This window comes from Panthera uncia, chromosome A2 (assembly GCF_023721935.1).
Source record: "Panthera uncia isolate 11264 chromosome A2, Puncia_PCG_1.0, whole genome shotgun sequence".
Taxonomy (NCBI): Eukaryota; Metazoa; Chordata; class Mammalia; order Carnivora; family Felidae; genus Panthera; species Panthera uncia.
Window position 1 is genome coordinate 150,912,874 of NC_064816.1, and position 19,976 is coordinate 150,932,849.

The window sequence follows — 19,976 nt, forward strand, 5'->3', positions numbered from 1 at the left end:
TACGGGAACTACCCAGACCCCCAAAGTAACAAGAACGGGACAGAAAGGGACATTGAGATGCGTATGGTTGTCGTCCGCACTATATGTATAGGTATCAATAGGACCCCGAACAGAGCTAAGCTGATATGGTATCGCACCCACAAAGGAGAAATCCCCGACAGGCCTGTGACTTTCTGTCACAGCCACAGGTGTTGTCCTCATGTTTGACAGTCCATCCTTGACCTCTGTGTCCTCTTGTTCCAGCCGTCACCCCACAGCCACCTCCCTGCACAGACAGGCCAGCAGAAGACACAGGTGGGCCTGTCCTCATCAGGGAAGATGTCGTCCCAGGGAAGCCTCTCCTGGACTCCCTAAATGGCAGCATGATCAGAAACAGGATGTCAAACACTGGTATTCAAAGGTGACGGAGAAGAGAGAAAAATGGCTCCTCTATTCTGTTGGGCGGGTGATTCCCAAGGCACACATACCCATGGGAAAGGTTAGGGGCCAAAGTAACCAGCCTAAAACCCTGAACCATGGCATGGATGTCCACGTCCACGTATCCCTAGGCAACACCAGAGTCACCGAGCTGAGGGTCCCTCAACCCTGCGCCCCGGCGTCCCCCAGCTAGCACCCTGACAGTGTTGTGGACGGGGTGCAGGACCCTTGCCCGGCTCCCCTTCCTTTGCCAGATGAGTAAGGCTGTTTGTGAACTCAGAGGCTCCATTTATAGGGAGAGGCCCTGTATTAGTCCTTGAAGAATTCTAAGAGTCTTTCTGGGTGGAAATAATGAACCGCTTGCCTAGGATGGCCCAAGGAGAGACTGAAACCCCAGTTTGCCTGAATGATTCACATCAAAGCTTTAAAGACTAATACAGTTTCATCTCCTAAGGCAGGGGAAGACCAAAAATAGACTATTTATTTCAAAGAGTCAAACCTGACAAAGACCAGAGTCAGAATATCTTCCCTGGGGACAGCCTCTCTTCCCACTCATTTGCAAAGACTTTATTTGAGGAAGCTGTGACCTGTTGACAGACCCTGGGACAACATCACAATCAGCTTGTAACAATGCTGCTTGAATTAGAAGCAAAGAACAAACTGAGGATTGCTGGGGGGTGTTGGGTGGGGGATGACTGGGTGATGGGCGTGAAGGAGAGCACTTGTTGGGATGAGCACTGGGTGTCCTGTGTAAGTGATGAATCACTAAATTCTCCTGAAACCATTACTACACTATATGCTAAACTAAAAAAAAAAAAAAAATAAAAAAAAAAGCATTTCTAGCCTGTAAAAACGCCAACTTATTTTTACTGAGTTTGGAAATGCAGACACTAGAGGGCGCTCATGCCCCTTCTTTTTCAAATCAAGGGATTCTTCAAAGCTTGTTCTGTAATGAGGAGTCAGGACCTCCCCTCCGTGGCGGTGGTCAGTCTTTCAGAGATAGGAGCCGTGCAAATTCACAGTCGGCACCAGCTAAAGGCAACATCAAGTGTGCGAACCTCACTGCCCACCTTCCTCGCCAGGGAGAGGCCATTCATGTGCACCGAGGGCTTGTGATCTTTTACGTAACAGTCTCCCCTTGGCATATTCAAAGAAAATGGGCATTTATGTGTTCCATGGATCGTGCCTTTCTGGACTTTGTCCATTTAGACCCCACACGTCTTGCAACCCGATCAAGGGTCTGAATGTAAAGTTGTCATGAGGTTAAGCTATGTTTTGTAATTTAAACATCAACAATGTGTAAAGAAGATATTTAAGGTTAATAACACTCTCTCCTCTCCAAACACACCTCTATCTGTCGCTACCTCAGGTGGGAAACCAATATGAACACCCCGGTTTGTTTCCTACCAGCTGTCTCCTCTGGGCTCATGCAAACCTGTCCACCCAAACACATCTACAAAAAGTGGGACCGCCTGTGCACCTTCATTGCCACATGCATACTTTCCCCCTTTAATCTACTTTGGACTCTATTTGTCCACATTGATAGACACCTAACTGGCTCCTATTTGGTGCCATCTTCAGATTGCACGATGGGGTGACAGATACGTTGACTCTGTCATCATTGTCTCACACCTTTCCTGATTTATCTTTCCCAAAGTGATCGGACAGCCCCTTTAAAAAACAAAAAAGTTTATTTACTTGTTATGTTTAGGTGGGGGCCAGAGAGAGAGAATCCCAGGCCGGCTCCGGGCTGTCAGTGCAGAGCCTCAGGCAGGGCTCGAACTCACTAACCACGAGATCTTGACCTGAACAGAAACCAAGAGCCAGCTGCTTAACCAACTGAGCCACCCAGACGCCCCAGAAGAAAAGCTTCCCTGACCGGGAACGGAATAGCCTCTTGATGCTCCCACGTTCTCGACTCCAACTCCTTCTTGATGAATACAGTGTTTCCATCACTCATAGTCCTGGAGGTCTGAAAGCCCCAGCCACACCCCCTCACAAGACAAGACCGGAGGGAGAAAGGGGTGGGTACTTGCTAGAAACTACACTATCTCTCAGTTCCTCCTCATAAGACATTGTGAGGGGGTGTTAACCCACTTTACAGATGAAGAGGCTCAGGTTTGCGGGGGTTGATGGCCTTGTGCACAGGCTGAGCTAACACATGCTGGAACCAGATTATGCAGGACAGTCTGTTCGTCTTTGTGTGGGAGGAGGGGCAGGAACCACAAGGTCACTGGGAGGACCATCTTCAGACTGGACGCAGTGCTAGGAAGATCTGTGGAGCCTGACATCACGCAGCTCTGAACTGTGAATTGGAAATGTTTTCTGGACAAAGATGTGGCCGCCCCAGCCCCCACAAGTCCCGTACCCAAACCGTGGATTCGACCAGGCAAACACAGGGCTGAGGTCGAAATAGAAGCATGCGGAGGGAGGTGATAAGGCCATCATTCCAGCCCTCAGGTTGGAGGTGCCATGCACACACACACACATACACACGGAGAAGTCACAAGACAAGGGGAAGGCCACACACCCGGTGGGGGTACCAGCAGCTGAGCGCTGTGGCCAGAGGGCTCACGACCAGTGGACTGAACGGAATCCGCGTATCTGTCCATCTACTTTCAAATGACCAGTTTCCATTCATTCTATGCCTCACAGTTTTTTCCCTTTTAACATTTCTGAATATGAGCGACACTCATCTTTTTTCTTCCTTAATGGTCAGGATAGAATGGTGCATCTCGAGGTGGCTGGAACCTTAGATTTAACTCATTGATAGCAGCTGAACGTGAGGTTCAGTGATGTCACTAAGCCAACTCCCTTGTGTGGATGAGGGGCCTCCCTCCTCCTCGCTCGTGCTCAGGAGAACCTGATGTGGTGAACATCCTAGCCCTGTCCTGACCCTGCCATGGGCACCAGACTCCTCTGCTGCGTGGCCCTCTGTCTCCTGGGGGCAGGTGAGTCCTCAGAAAACCGAGTGAGCGCATGTGTGTGAGCGTGAGGGATAAATACATGCAATGATTGCAGTCGATTTCCTCCTCGCCGTTCCCAACTTTGTCTCCACAGGTCACACAGGAGCTGGTGTCCTCCAGTCCCCCCGGCACAAGGTCACAAAGAGGGGCCGGGACGTGGACCTCAGGTGTGACCCAATTTCTGGTCATGCTGGCCTCTACTGGTACCGACAGGCTGTGGGGCGAGGCCCGGAGTTTCTCATTTCCTTCCGAAACAAGGACAAAGTAGACTCCTCGGGGATGCCCAGCAACGATCGGTTCCAGGTGGACAGGCCCGAGGGGTCCTACTCCATTCTGCAGATCCAGCGTGCAGAGCCGGGGGACTCAGCTGTGTACCTGTGTGCCAGCAGCCCTACCACAGTGGGGCACAGCCACCTCCTTCCTCTTCACCAACCTCATGTGCTTGCTTCTCGTAGTTCACAGAATCCCCGCACAAAGGAGTTGCCTGCTTCTTCTTCATCAGGGGCAACATGTGGATTTGGGACTTAGGCTCTTCTTCTGATAGTAAAATGTCAAGAAATAACCTTCAAAATACCGGAACATCTATTGGGTAATAATAATTTTGGCTCCTGTGCTTCTGGGATTCCTTCATACAGTTCAAGATTCTAGGGGCGCTGGGGTGGCTCGGTCAGTTAGGCATCCGACTCTTGATTTCAGCTCAGGTCATGTTCTCACAGTTCGTGAGTTCAAGCCCCGCACCGGCTCTGTGCTGACGGTGAGGAGCCTGCTTTGGATTCTTTCTCTCGCTCTCTCTCTCTCTCTCTCTGCCCCCTCCTCCACTAGCACTCTCTCTCTCTCTCAAAATAAATAAATAAACTTTTTAAAAACAGATTCTATAATTGGGATAGAATGTCAGAGCTTAGACTCAGGTATAGTGACATAGTCTTTTGTAAAACGATGAAGTTTCAGCACTTTTATAATAAACTATTACTCAGTGTCACTAATTCAGGCCATGCTCTGCCCAGGGGTGGGCCAGCCAATATGGAACACCGCTAAGGCCATATGTAGCTACCACCCATAAAGATAAACACATTAGAATCCTTAGTAACTATTGCCACTGATATCATTTGTCCAGAACAACCGTCAGCCGCAACAATGCACATTAACATATGTTCCTATGTTCCTTTTTTATTTCTTGACGATTCTGTGTTTAATTTCTTTCTTCTCTAGTTTTTTTTTAATAGAAGCCCAGCTTGGTTTTCATAAAATATAACTCCACTTGAGAAGGTGGTAAAAGGAAGTGATTCAGAGAAGATCTGAATGACAGTTTTATCAGCCATTTGGGACTCTGAGGTTTCCAAAGTAGCTTTGCCACATGATGCCCCCACCAGGGCTATCGGAGGGTTCCAGCTGGTGCACACATGCACATGCACCCACTCATGCACACTCATGCTCACCCATGCATGTGCACATGCACACACGTGCACATATGCACACACCCTGTGGGTTGCTCTGCCACTCTCTTAATGGTATCTTTTGATAAACAAAAAATTTTAATCAAAAATCATTCCATTTTGTATTCTGGTGTCCAGTTTAGGAAATCTTTGCCTACTTCAGAATGATCATGCTTTCTTATATTTTCTTCTAAATTCTTTCTATTTCATACCTTTTACATTTAGATCTGCAGCCCAACTGGGATTAATTCTTTGTGTATGAAATGGGGAAGGAGTCAGTATGTTTTTCCATATGTTTTTTCCAACTGACCCAATACTGTTTGTTGAAGAACACTTTCCTCACTACTCTGTAATACCGCTTTTGTCATAAATCAGTCATTGTATATGTGTGGGTCTGTTTTCTTACATCTCTAATCTGTTACGTTGGTCTGTTTTGTCGGTTCCTGCGCAAATAACACACTGTCTTGATTACTATAGCTTTATAATAGTGCTCGATATCTTGAGGTCTAATTTCTCAAGATTTGTTCCTTTTTAGTAAGAGTTCTTGACCACTCTTACCCTTGTGTAGTTTTCATACATGTTTAGAATAATCTTGCCAAATTCTTCAAGAGTAAATGCCTGCTAGGAATTATTTGCTTTTTGTTTCCAAGTAACTTAACTGAATCACAGAATAAAGCTAAGAATGCCATGGAAGTATAGAAACATCTAGCACCTAAAAATGTTAAATACACAATGTTTGGCATCTAATCAAAGATTATAGGAATGCAAAGAGGCAAGAAAATATGACCCATGATGGGGAGGAAAATCAGCGAACAGAAACAAACCCCCTTATGACAAATTGGTAGACAAAGATATTAAAACAGTTGCTATAACTATATCCTATGTGTTCAAAATTAAGTCAAAATCCAAATCAAATTTCTGGAGATAAAAATATATTTCTGTGATGAAAAACACAATCGATGGAATTAGTAGCAAATTAGACATGATGGAAGAGAAGATGAATGGTCTCGAAGGCGTAATCGTAAATGATTCATAATGAAATGGAGAGAGAAGGGAACTGGTGAGCTACCGGGAAACTTCAAGGAGTCCAATGCGTAATGACCCAAAGGCAAGGTTTTAAAAACGTAAATGTCTTTAAAGAACAATTGGGTGTATATGCCAAAATAATTCCAACGTGGGGGGAGTTATAATATATATGAAAGTAAAATACATGGTAACATACCATAAAGATAGGGAGGGAGAAAATGCATAATTGTCACATTATTGCCAGGTTTTCATAATCTATGTGAAGTGGTATAATAGCACTTGAATACTGTATACCACAACCCCTAGGGCCACTAAAATGACAAAACACATAGCTAAAAAGGCAACAAAAAAGATAAAATGGAATTATTATAAAAATGCCCAGTTAATAAACCATAAGAGACTCTTATTAAATACAGGGGACAAAGTGAGGGTTACTGGTGGGGTGTTGGGCTAAACAATGGGCATTGAGGAGGGCACTTGTTGGGCTGAGCACTGGGTATTCTTTGTAAGTGGTGAATCACTAGATTCTATTCCTGAAATCATTATTACACTATATGTTAACTAACTTGGATTTAAATAAAAAATAAAAACAAAAATAAAATAATTTTGAAAATGCTCAATTAATCTATAAGATGTTTAAAAAAGGATAAAGGAACAAAGAAGAGACAAGACTAATAAAAATAAATAGCAACATGATTGACATGATCATAACCAGATCAGTAATCACATCAAATCTAAATAGTCTAAAGGCCCTAATTAGAAAGAATAAATTGTGATATTGAATGAAAAAACCCATATGCTACCTTCCAGAAATGCACAATAAAGACTCAGAATGTAAAAAGTAAAAGGATAGAAAAGGTGTACCATGATAACACTAATCAAAAGAAAGCTGGAAAGCAATACTGATATCAGACAAAGTAAATTTAAGAGCACAGAAGATCCTCTGGAATAAAGCAGCTTCATATCATAATGACCAAGGGGCCATCTCTTAAGAGGACGTAACAACCATAAATGTTTATGCTCCTAAAAACAGAGCTTCAAAATCCTGAAGCAAATGGGTAGGGCTGCAGGTCCACAACTAAGACCATCATTGTAATACTTTTCAGTAACTGACTAAACAAGTTAACACACGCGCATGTCAGTAAGGTCAACGCTCTGAACCAACTTGACCGAACTGGCATTAATAGAATACTTCACACAACAGCAGCAGCAGAATATATCTTTTTTGCAAATGCATGTACCCAGATGGACTATAAACTCTGGGCTTGAAATAAGTGTCAATATGTTTACAAGAATCTAAGTCATACAAAGTATGTTCTCTGACCATGGGGCAAAGAGTGAAAGAAAAGGGAAACTATAAAGTGTTTATAAATTATAAAATACTAAAGTCGTCCTTGGGGGGACAATGGAAGGATAGGGAACCCTCCTGTACTCATTCTGAGGCCAGCGCTACTCTGATACCAAAATGAGACAAAAACACTGCAAGAAAACTACAGGCCCATATCCCTCATGATCACAGATTAACAATCCTTTTACATTTTAGTATAAGGAATCCAACAATATCTAAGAAGGGTAACACATCATGACCAAGTGGAGTTTGTCTCAGTAATGTGCAGTTGGCTAAACATTTAAAAAATTATCAATGGGGGATCCTGGGTGGATTAGTTGGTTGAGTGCCTGACTCTTGATTTTGGCTCAGGTCATGATCCCAGGGTCATGGGATCAAGCCCTGCACAGGGCTCTGTGCTAAACATGGAGCCTTCTTACGATTGTCTCTCTCTCTCTCTGCCCCTCTCTAAAGTTTTCACTCTCTTTATCTCTCTAAAAATAAATAAATAAATAAAAATTAAGAAAACTATCATTGTGCTTTACCATATCAAATACTAAAAAAGGACAATCATCTGATCACCTCTATAGATATTCAAAAAATAGTTGAAAAATCCAACATCCATTGCTGATAAAGAGTCTTTGCAAATAAGGAGAATTAGAAACTTCCTTCCCCTAATAAAGGGTATGAATAAAAAGAAAACAATTACTGCTTTTGCAGGTAGACTATGATAAGTTAAAGATGGCCTTCTGTGATCCCCAGACCAAACACTAAAAGTAGCACAGAGAGGAAAACAGTCTTTCCAACAAATGGTGCTAGAGACACTGTAAATCCACATGGAAAAAGGATGAATCTCAACACTCTTGCCACACCATAAATTCGGAGTGGGTAAACTAAGGCCCACAACCCAAACATGGCCTTTGCCTACCATTTTTTTTTAAACTTTTTTTTAATGTTTATTTATATTTGAAAGAGGGGCTTGAACTCAGGGACCGTGAGATCATGACCTGAGCCATAGTCAGACACTCAACCAGCTGAGCCCCCCAGGTGCCCTGTCTGCCTGCTTTTATGTGACCCCAAAGCCAATAATGGTCTCTGCATTTTTTTAATGGTTAAAAAGAATAAAAAGAATGATATTTTGTGACAGACAATAATTCATGGAATTCATATTTCAGTATCCATAAGGCAAGTTTTGTTGGAGGACCAGCCATGCCCTTTCCTTTACAGATCGTCTCTGCCTGTTTTTGCAGTAAGACGGTGGAGCTGAGTGGTGAGAACGGGGACCTTAGTGCACCACACTCACGCCATGTGCTCTCTGACCCCTTACAGAAAAAGCTTACTGGCCTTGCCGTAAAGGAAAATTATGATGAGCCGGGTCAATATCCTCAATGATCTCTACAGCTTCCGAACGATACAGCTTCTGAAAGAAAACATAGCACATTCGCTCCCTGACCCTGAAGTGGGCAGAGATTTCTTGAAGAGGACAAAAAAATGTTCTCTTCTTGAAAAAGTAAATTTTTCTTTATCAAAAAGTTAAAACTTCTGTTCATCAAAAGATATTAAGATAGATAGATGGCTATCTGAGAGAGGACAGGTATCCACAATGTATAGAATTCCTAGAAGCCAATAATATGAAAAGACAAGTCATTCAATTTTTAAAAAATAGCAAAAGATGTGAACAGGGTATTTAATATATATATATATATATATACACACACACACTATATATATATACACACTATATATATATATATACACACACACTATATATATATACTATATATATATATACTCTACATATATACTCTCTCTATATATAGTATATATATATACTATATATATAGTATATATATATATACTCTCTCTATATATATATATCGTATATATATATCATATATATGTATATACATATATATACGTATATATGTGTATATATATGTATATACGTATATATAGAGAGTATATATATATACTCTATATAGAGAGAGAGTATATATATATACTATAGTATATATAGTGTATATATATACTCGAGAGAGAGAGAGAGAGAGAGAGAGAGAGTATATATATAGGCACTTCCCTCTTCATGGGATTGATGGGTTTATTTCCCCAGCTGCTTAGATTTTTTGGCTGCTAGAACTCTACCGTCAGCCACTTGCAGGAATTCTCTTTGGTTAAAGACAGCACTTTGCCCAAAGTCCTATCCCTCTCCAGGGCAGCGGGCATCCAATGACTGGCTGGTATCCCCTTTCCTAGAACACTAACTGATGAGATTTAGAATATTTATTCTTTTCTTGGAAAAAGGTTTGCTTCATGCCTCCCACGTGGACACGTGCAAAGGGTGAGCTTGATACAGGTGAACGTCCAATCCCCCAGAGCTGTGCTGCCCTAGCGGATCCTGGGGCCCAATTCTGACAGTACGTGGCCTGCTTGGGCCACTTGGGGGCGCTGCGGGTCCACTGAGGGAGCCACTGACGGCAGCAGCTGGGAGAGGGAGGATTGAGGAGAAGCGGTGCCCTGGTGGGCATCAGGAGACAGCGGGTGAATTGGAGTTAGTGCTGGAACGGGAAGGGCTGATCAGAATCTTCCCACGTGAACTGATGCCACAACAGGGAGCTACGAACTCCACGTTTCTTGGTGTAAAGGCATCTCTTGGAGCCTCCACTGGTGCAGTGTGACCGGTTTCAGGGAGGCAGCCTGCATAATCCAAGCCAGGTGCAGAGAGAGGAGCACAGAGGAAAACAGAGAAGCTGCGGGGGATGGCCACCTGGCCCGACCCTGCCCGGCCCGGCTTAGCACGGCCAGCACGCCTGCCCAGTAGGCCTCTGGACAAGACGGAGGGGGCCGTGCATCCGCTGAGCCCGTCCAGGCAGTGCAGGGTGCCTGCCAGAGCCTACACAAGGACAGTGACGTCAGAACAGTGACGTCACAGGCAAGCCCTCCAAACAGAGAAAAGGGAGGAGACCGGAGCCCTGAGTAGGAAGATGGCGGGTCCTGTCCTGCCTGAGTCAGCCAGGGGCATCCAGCTGTTCTGCTGTGTGGCCCTCTGTCTCCTGGGGACAGGTGAGTCTTGAGCTCAGGTGGGACACCCCCTGAACTGCTGCTAGAATCTTCAGACTCCTTCCTGGGCCACGTTGTCAGCCGCTATCTCCTTCCTCCACAGGTCCAGCGGGTGCTGGAGTCACCCAGTCCCCCAGACACCTGGTCAAAGGCAGCGGAGGGAAGGCCGTCCTGAAATGCCGTCCTATGTCTGGACACAGAAGTGTGAGCTGGTACCAGCAGGCCCCGGGGCAGGGCCCCCAGTTCCTCATTGAGCTCTTCGACCAGGAGACGAGAGAGAAAGGAAACCTCCCCAGTCGCTTCTCTGTTGAACAGTTCAGTGACTACAGCTCCCAGCTGAACATGAGCTCCTTGGAGCTGGGAGACTCAGCCTCGTATCTGTGTGCCAGCAGCTTAGGCACAGCCCTGCAGCATGACTGGCTCTCCGTACTCAAACTTTCCTGTCCCAGCTGAGGATGTAAGAGGGAGAGAGAGGGGAAGGGGGCCCCAGCCAACTTCCAGGGATGCTTCCAGTTTTTTCCCAGCACTCTGCCTTGCTGAGCTCAGCCGGAGCACTCCTGAACATTTTGGGGCCCAGATTCTGTGAATATTCTCACGGTCTCTAGCCAGTGTGAGGAGCTGCTGCGTTTGTGCTACAGTGTCTGCGTACGATACGTGTTTTAATGCAAGATAGACGTTAGTGTGTCCGTTTCACAGATGAGGAAATTCTCCGGATGCCCTATTAGAGATAAGAAAGAAACAGTAGCTCGTGGGCTTTCCAAAGATTTTGTATTTCAAATCTATGTCTCTGTGCCTCTGAAATCAACATTTCCCTAAAATTCCATGGCGTCTCCTGGGCCTTGGTCACTATGACGTAGCAGAGCACCGTCTCTTCCACTTCAGGACCAGCTGAGCCGTGGTGGGGAGGTCGCACGTCATGATGTGTGGTGACCGTGGCTATTGCCTCCCCCCTTCTAGGACTAGCTTCCAGCCAGAGTGTGTGTTTGTCCTGTGTTAGTCCTGTCTTAGTTCCACTAGAGTGGGGCCAGGGTATCCCTCAGTACAGGAGCTAAGTGACTAGGGGGCTCCCAGCCTATCAGAGGATTCAGCCAAGGAAACAAGAGCTCTCTGGGAATTTTAAGCAGAACGAGAGCTAACACGGGAGGAGTGCTTTTAAGCCATTGGGAGTTCTGGAAGGCGGGGAGGTCTCCGGAGGCTGCCGCTCGCTCCCACACCTAGCCCTTTCGGTCAGAAAAGCTGAAACTGTGACTTCTGCCCAGGTCGGTACCTGCAGAAACCAGAAAGTACGAGTGGGGCAGGGGCAGAGAGTGGGCGGAGAGAGAGAATCCCAAGCAGGCTACGTGCGCACTTTCTGTGGAGAAAGTGCATCAGTGCATCCTGCATCAGTGCAGAGCTCGAACTCACGAATCGTGAGCTCATGACCTGAGCAGAGGCTGGCTGCTTAACCGACTGAGCCACCCAGGTGCCCCAAGGTGCCCTATACTTAAGTACATTATTTCAATTATTTTGCTTAAGACCCATGTGAGATAGAACCATTTACCCACATTGCAGGTGAAAATGCCGGTTGTTAGAGTTCAGGTGATTTGCTGAAGGAGGCACAGCACGCAGATGGCAGATGAGCACACAAGCCTAGGCCACGCCGACCCTACCGCTGCCCCTTCTGCATTTTGGTAGAGGGAGACATCTTCACGACTGGAACATTGGCCCAAAAGTGCCTTTCAGAAACACCGGCGCTGACACAGTCCTTGACTCACCTTTCAGCTGGGAGGCTACCTGCCGAGGAGGACTTCGGATGCTTATTACTTTCTGTCTGTTCGTATTCTGACCTGCCTTGGACGGGCGACCCGGGAAAATATTTGGCTGGGTTTTCCCACTTGTAAACTGACGCCAATAATATGTGTCTTGCAGAGACTTTATGCAAGGAAAAAAATAAAACAAATTCCCCAAGACAAAGTGTAGGTCCAAGAAGTCTTAGTTCCTCTGCTAACTCTGATAAATCTCTGGTCTGGCACAATTATTTACTGGGTGCAATTGTGGGATCATAAGGCAGGCACGGATTACTCTTGCCTGACTCACCTGTGTTCCAGACACAAAGTCATCTGAAACGTAAATACAGTCGTCGGAACATTATTATGTGAAATTCACTGCAAAAAGGTGCCACTTAAGGGAATGCAAGAATGAGGCCTATGACGGCACTTGGCGTTTGATATTAAGTCTGATATGCAGGAAGCTATGGTGCTTCCAAAAGGCTGTGGCTTCGGTGGCCACATAAAAGGTCTGATAGAAGGGACGGTTTCGACAGTTTCCAGGGGTGCCCTGGTGGCTCAGTCGGCTAAGCGTCCAACTTCGGCTCCGGACGTGAGTTGGACCCCCACGTTGAGCTCTGTGCTGACAGCTCAGAGCCTGGAACCTGCTTCGCATCCTGTGTCTCCCTCTCTCTCTGTCTCTCTGCCCCTCCCCCACTTGTGCTCTGTCTCTCTCTGTCTCTCAAAAATGAATAAACGTTAAAAAAGAAAGGGACAGTTTCATTCAAGAGAGTCCGGTATGGTGGAGCCTGTAGTGCCTTCTGCCCCGCCTCTGATTTCAGCCTCCACTGCTGTGCACAGTACGTTCATGCAAGTCTGCCTCTGTTCACCTTGTGCTGACGGCACCCCTCATACGCATCCCGGGATCCCTCTGCTTTCTGCCCCAAGGCCGTCTGACATCACAGGAGCCCGCTTAGCCCGTACAGAAGGGCAGCCAGAGCCGCAGGGGTGCCGATACTCCTGAAGCAACACGAGCCCAGACATGAAAGCTCCAGTGTCCGCATTCAGGGGGAAAATTTAGGGAGGCATTTCATGGGCTTCTCAGAAGGTCCCAGTGCAATCCGTCTCCTCTTGCCCCAACACATCCTCAATATTGTACCTTTCTCCTGTTTCATCCTCCTTCTCTCTGACAGTGATGGAATGAAGTGACCATCACAAGACCTTTCCCTTTGGAAGAGACGGCCATTTTTCTTTCATTCATATTGCCATCCATCCGTTCAAAGTCTTATAGTAACATATAGGAATGAATCTTTTCCCAGTTCATTTCGGTTTATTTTGAACTCCCAACAGACTCATATGGGTCTCTGCTCCCTTGAAGCTCCAAAGCTATCAGAAACTGAATAGACTAGGGTTATGTTTATAGGAGGAGAGTCTGCCTGGACTTTCTTCATGAATTCAACAAATACTTATTGAATGCCAGTGCAAAGCAGATCCAGGTTTTATAGAGCCTAAACCTTATACATTTCAGGGTGCTCTTTGCAAAAGAGGATAGAAATTTTTATTTTAAGTCTTAGAAAGGTCCTGGGCAAATGAGAAGGGCCCGAAGTTATTCATTAACTTCACAGACAGCCCACCCTTGACTGTTCACCATGTGTATGAAGTGTTCCAGTGTTTGGGAAACACAAGTGCAAAACAAAACAAAAACACAGACAAAGCTTCGAGATGAGGTCTATATTTTTAGCAAATTTTGTGATGAATTCGTGACTCAATATTTAACTAATCTAAAAATAAATTTGAGAAGAAATATTCATGGTAAATGCTTAACTCCCTAAAGAAATTAGGTATCATTGAGAATACCGATATTCTGGGTGGACCATACTTTATCGTAAGAACAATCCTTAGATCTATGGGATTCCATGTACCCTACGCCCAAGAATGTGAGTCCTAATGGAAAAACTCCCCCTTTTTGCACTGACCTAGCCATGGGAAGTAAGTTTCTTTGCTGTGTGGTTCTTAGGCTAATGGGACTGAGTCCTGGGCATAGAGGGGAAAGTCCTTCCTGGGTTTGCCAGGCCCCAGCCACAAGCCTTTCTGTGTGGTACTACACAGCCTCCACCCGTGTCTGATTTCTTATTCCATGTCCTTTCTCGTTACTGTGTGACTGTAGGAATTACCCACCAAGAGTATGTAAGACATGCAGTCACAGAAATAGGGAAGCTTCACACCGAGAAACAACCGACATACGAAATAACACTACATACTGGTGTTGACTACCTATAAGTTTTACACTACAGCAAATTTAGGATCAATATTCACCCATGTGGTGGGTGCAAGACCTCCTGAATGGAGACAAAACATCAAGCAAGAGTGTGTACTGCTCGATGAGTATCTCATCCATGCGGCTAATGAGCTCCCTCTTTTTTTCAAAGAAAGCACAGCCATGGAACTGAAGTGGTCCAGTGCCCCGTGGCCTCCTCTGAAACAAAGGAGGAATCCTACTCATGACAGCACAAAGACCTAGATACAGATGGCAGGGCTCCCATCGATCAGTGATCTGTGAGACAACATAAAATAATTCTTCAAATTCCAACGACCCTGACCTTGATACTTTGGAAACTTTCCGGGCAGGGTTATTTTAAACAAAACAAAACCAAAAAACAAAACAAAAACAACAAAACAAAACAAACAAACAAACACCATAGGCTGACACCCAATTATCCAGAGTTAAGGCAAAGAGAAAGACTAGTGAAAGGTGTTTGGAGGCAAATTTTGAGCAGAAAAGTCACAAAAGTACCAAGAGCATTATAATACTATTTCTTAGTCTACAGAAATTGTATGAAAAATTGCTACAATATACAAGTAAGGAATTATATCATTATTCATAGAAGAACGAGTTTCCTTACTAAAAGGCAGAGGAAAAGCATATACACCTGTGAGACTTCTTCAAAAAGCACACTTACAAATCCTTCCCTTTCTGAGACATTCAACTTCGTATATGTTAATGATTTGCTCCTGTGGGGAAGGGGTGGGGCAGGGTAGCTCTGCAACTTGAGCATTTGTCAAGGACAGTGATGTCACGGAGTGACCGAGAACCCCAGTTCTATTTCCCCAAAACAAAACTGGGAGACAGGAGATCTTGCCCTCCACCAGAAATGGCCACCAGGCTCTTCTTTGGGGCTGTTCTTTGTCTCCTGTGGGCAGGTGAGTACGGGACGGCTCCATTCCCTGGAGTCCCCGACACCCAACACAAGCCTTCCTCCAGAGATGACTTCAGTCTGTATCACTCTCCTTTACAGGACCCATGGATGCTGAAATCACCCAGAACCCGAGATACAAGGTCACAGGGACAGGAAAGAGGGTGACTCTAAAATGTGACCAGACTGAGAACTATGATTATATGTACTGGTATCGACAAGACCCGGGGCACGGGCTGAAGCTGATCTACTATTCAAACGGTTTTGACAGCATTAACAGAGGAGATGTCCCTGATGGGTACACTGTCTCTAGAAAAAATATGGAGAATTTCCCCCTCGTACTGGAATCGGCCACTTCCTCCCAAACATCTGTGTACTTCTGTGCCAATAGTTACTCCACAGTGACACACAGCTGCCTCCTCTCTGCACATAAAGAGTGGTTAGAAGCACTGAGTTACCCTGAGCTCGCAAGGCCTGGCCCAGACCCCAGCATCCAGTGTTGCCGTCCATCCCTCGGCCAGTCTCACCCCGACTGGAAGTCACCCTAACATCCTTGGTTTGTTCTTTCTCTCTCCTGCTGGTCTCTCTTTCTGCTGGCAGAAAGAAAAATACACCTTGAGTTGAGGTACATGAAGAGTCTCTCGACAATCTCAGAGCCCCCACATTCCTCTCTCCCGCTACGGGTTTCAGGGACTTCCTCACTCTTTTCCCCACCCTCTACTACCCTTCAGCTTACAGTTATAGACCTTCACTCATATGGTCTCTGCTCCTGGCTGCCTTTCTTCTGTGAGGCGATAGATAGCACTACAAGGTCCTATAATGTCTGTCCTGCCCCTGCCTCTCCACCATCAGCTTGGACGATTTTCCCCCGGCTTTCTCTCTGCCCAGTCCACACTCATGTACATTCAGTTGTTTCCTCATACACGCCATGTTCTTCTCCACCGTAGGGATCTGTTTTTTACAGGCTATTTCTTCACGAAACATATGTCCCTCCCTCTTATTCCTGGATCTCTACTTCATCCCTCATATGAAAATATATTTCAGGTCTACTTTTAACTACGAAAAGTAAGACTTAAATTTTACTAGAAGAGATTAAGAAAGACATTTTTAGGCATTTATTTGAGGAAAGATCTTTTTTTTTTTTTAAAGTGGAGACACAAAAGAACACAAGCCACAAAGAAAACTATAATTTCAGTTGCATTAAATTAAACTCTTTTCCATCAAAAAACACCATAAAAATGAAAAGGTAAGGCACAGCCTGGGAAAAGACCGGAGAAGTACAAACAAATGATGAGGAATCCATATGACAGACACCATTCCCGCTCCCCGGTGATTCCCAGCCTCACCACTGGGATTCCCGGCCTCACTTGCACTTGAGGGGTTGGGGACCTACAACCATGTTCTGAACAAGGAGATGTGTATAAAAATGCCTTAAGTCAATTCCAGGGCTTGCCTTGTAAAATATCCTGCGGCTCTGTGTTGGGAGTCTCCAAGTATACACCCATGTTTGGAGATTCACTAAGAGGATTCACAAGAGCTGTATGTAGTTGTAGTCAAGGCTAAGAGTTATTGGTGACACAGTAAATAGTCAGTGGCAGATCACAAGGGGAAAAGACACAGGCAGAGTTTGAAGGAATCCACAGGCAAATTTTCTTATGCTCTCTTCCTCCTTGGAGACGTCACACAGAGCCCACACTTTCCCCCAACAAAAAGGCAGTAATGTTTCTGCCACAGGAGCCCCTTAGGGACTTGATACCCAAGTTTGTTTGTTTGCTTGCTTACTGTCTTTTTTAATCTTAAAAAACATTTTTTTGAGAGTGCGTGCACATGCTCATGAGCAGGGGAGGGACAGAGAGAGAGAGAGAGAGAGAGAGAGAGAATCTCAGGAAGGCTCCACCTCTATCGCAGAACCTGAGGAGGGGCTCAATCCCAGGACCCTGGGATCATGACCTGAGCTGAAATCAAGGGTTGGACACCTAACCAACTGAGCTACCCAGGTTCTCCCGCCCAAGTTTTTATTGGGGGCTGTTTATATAGGCACCCACTGCCCACCACATACTAAAAATGTGGTTTCCCAGAAGTTTATGGTGTTCAGCATAAACTGTGTGTTTCCATTAACAGTCTAGGCATCCTTCTCAGCTGGGAAAAGTCGGTATCAGTACAGATAACTGTCTACCTGCTAAGTTCCCGGATGCCAGCCAAAGGCCCATCTTATAAGGCTTTCTGAGCATGACCGTCTCAGGCTGTGTTAACTGCTTTCTGCGCAGTTCTTCGTGTCTCTTTCCCATGCCATGGTGAACTTGAAAGGCACAAGTTATAGATTGTCTAATGATAATATTAGAAGCAGTTTGGCTCACTCGATCATAATTTGGTGGACAATCACTGAAGAAAGCTGCCCATGGCACACTGGGCTTTACAGTCATGGGAAATACAACTTCATAGAGTTAAACAACTGAAATGTTAGGATCTCTTTCGTTTTCTGTAGCATAGTTGACTTTGTCTAATAGTATCCAGAAAGAATGAAGAATTCTTATTACTTAATAAAAAAGAAAACCCAATAAAAATGGCAATACTTAATCTAGGTAATTCGCAGGGGCACCCAGGTGGCTCAGTTGGTTGAGTGTCCAACTCTTGATTTCAGCTCAGGTCGAGATCTCATGGTTTGTGAGACTGAGCCCCATGTCAGGCTCTGTGTTGACAGCATGGAGCCTGCTTGGGATCCTCTCTCTCCCTCGCTCTCTGCCCCTCCCCCACTCCTGTGCATGAGTGTGCATGCTCTCTCTCTCTCTCTCTCTCAAAATAAACTTAGAAAAAAATCTAGGTAATTCACAGAAGAGTAAACATGAATTACCACTAAACATGTGGATAGATTCTCAACCTTGCTTAGAATCAAAGTATCACAAACTGAAATAAGTTATGACTTCAAACTTATCAGACTGGAAAATTTTTAAAAGACTAACAGTCTTAAATTCAAGTAAAAATATAGATTAGTGGAAACCCTCTTACTCTACACTAGATGCGTTCACAATATTGTGCAACCACTACCACTATATTTTTCCAAAACTTTTTATCACCTCAAACAGAAACTCTGTGCTCATTAAGCAATAGCTACCCATTCACTTCTCCCTCCTACCAAGCCCTAGTAACCTCTAATCTAGTTTCTGTCTGTATGAATTTGCTTGTTCTAGATAGTTCATATAATGTCGAAACATACAATATCCTTCCTTTCGTGTTTGGCTTTTTTCATTCAGCATAACGCTTTCAAGGTTTGTCCATGTTGTATCAGAACTTCATTTCTTTTTACGGCCAAATAATATTCCGGTGTATAGATAGACCACATTTGTATATCCACTCATCAGCTGATGGATATTTGGAGTGTTTCCACCTTTTGGCTATTGTGAGTGATTCTGCAATGAACATTGGCCTACGAGTATCTGTTGGAATTCCTGTTTTTGATTCTTTGGGGCATACACCTAGAGGTAGAATTTCTGGGTTATATGGTCATTCTATGTTTAACTTTTTGAGTAACTGACAAGCTGTTTTTCTCAGTAACTGCACCATTTACATTCTCATCAGCAACGTACAAGTGTTCCAATTTCTCTACATACTCACCAACACTTGTTTTTCTCTTCCTCCCCGTCCTCGTCCTCCTCCTCTCCTTCCACAGCCATCCTAGTAGGTGAGAAGCAGAATCTCACTGTGGTTTTGATTTGCATTTCCCTGATGACTAAGCATCTTTTCATGTACTTATTGGCCATTTGTAAATCTTTGGAAGTGATGTCTTTTTTGTCTGGTTGTCTTTCATTTCAGAGTTTCTCTTTGTCTTTATATGTTAGCACTTTTACTGTGATGAGGCTAAATGAGATTGACGATGAAGTTCACTTGGGAGATTTGTTCCCAATGTTTTTAGTGCACGTGGTACTTCTGAAATATTTGTAGTATACTGTGGAAGACACAGAAGAGTAAATTTACTGATATTGTGGGAAACCAGGATTCCTACTAAGAGAAGGGAGCTATAATGAAAAAAAAAAAAACAAAAAAACAGGGAAAGATGAGGAAGAAATCTGTTCTGATTTGAATTGGAGGTATTGGTATGAACTTACGATTTTTTTTTTAAATTTATTTTGGGGACAGAGAGAGACAGAGCATGAACAGGGGAGGGGCAGAGAGAGAGGGAGACACAGAATCGGAAACAGGCTCCAGGCTCCGAGCCATCAGCCCAGAGCCTGACGCGGGGCTTGAACTCACCGACCGCGAGATCGTGACCTGGCTGAAGTCGGACGCTTAACCGACTGCGCCACCCAGGCGCCCCATGAACTTACGATTTTATTTTTTATGTTTATTTTTGAGAGAGACAGCACCAGCAGGGGAAGGGCAGAGAGAGGTGGGGACAGAGGATTCAAAGCAGACTCTGCACTTAGAATAGAGAGCCCAATGAGGGGTTTGAACTCACAAACTGTGAGATCGTGACCTGAGCCACCCAGGTGCCCCCGGTATGAACTTATGATTTTAAAGATGATATAGTTCCTGAAGCGCCTGGGCGGCTCAGTCAGTTAAGCACCAACTTCAGTTCAAGTCATGATCTCTCGGTTTGTGAGTTCGACCCCCTGTGGGCCTTGCTGCTGTCAGTGCAGAACCTGTTTTGGATCCTCTCTCTCTCTCTCTCTCTCTCTCTCTCTCTGCCTCTTCCCCTGCTCACACTCTCTCTCTCAAAAATAAAATAAACATTAAAAAAAAAAAAGATGATATAGTTCCTAATTCTATCCATGGAAGGGTCTAGGAAACAACTCAAAAGCCAACTGGCTAAT

At 44.8% G+C, this 19,976-nt stretch overlaps 2 gene segments (V, D, J or C); both read left to right on the plus strand.

Annotated features, from left to right (window-relative positions):
- The first annotated feature begins 3,279 nt into the window (after positions 1 to 3,279).
- Positions 3,280 to 3,911, plus strand: LOC125930483 (T cell receptor beta variable 7-8-like). The segment is given in 2 exon segments: positions 3,280 to 3,368; positions 3,478 to 3,911. Coding segments are annotated over 2 exon segments (483 nt in total).
- Positions 3,912 to 10,136: 6,225 nt separating this feature from the next.
- Positions 10,137 to 10,715, plus strand: LOC125931020 (T cell receptor beta variable 5-1-like). The segment is given in 2 exon segments: positions 10,137 to 10,232; positions 10,333 to 10,715. Coding segments are annotated over 2 exon segments (429 nt in total).
- The last annotated feature ends 9,261 nt before the right edge of the window (positions 10,716 to 19,976 follow it).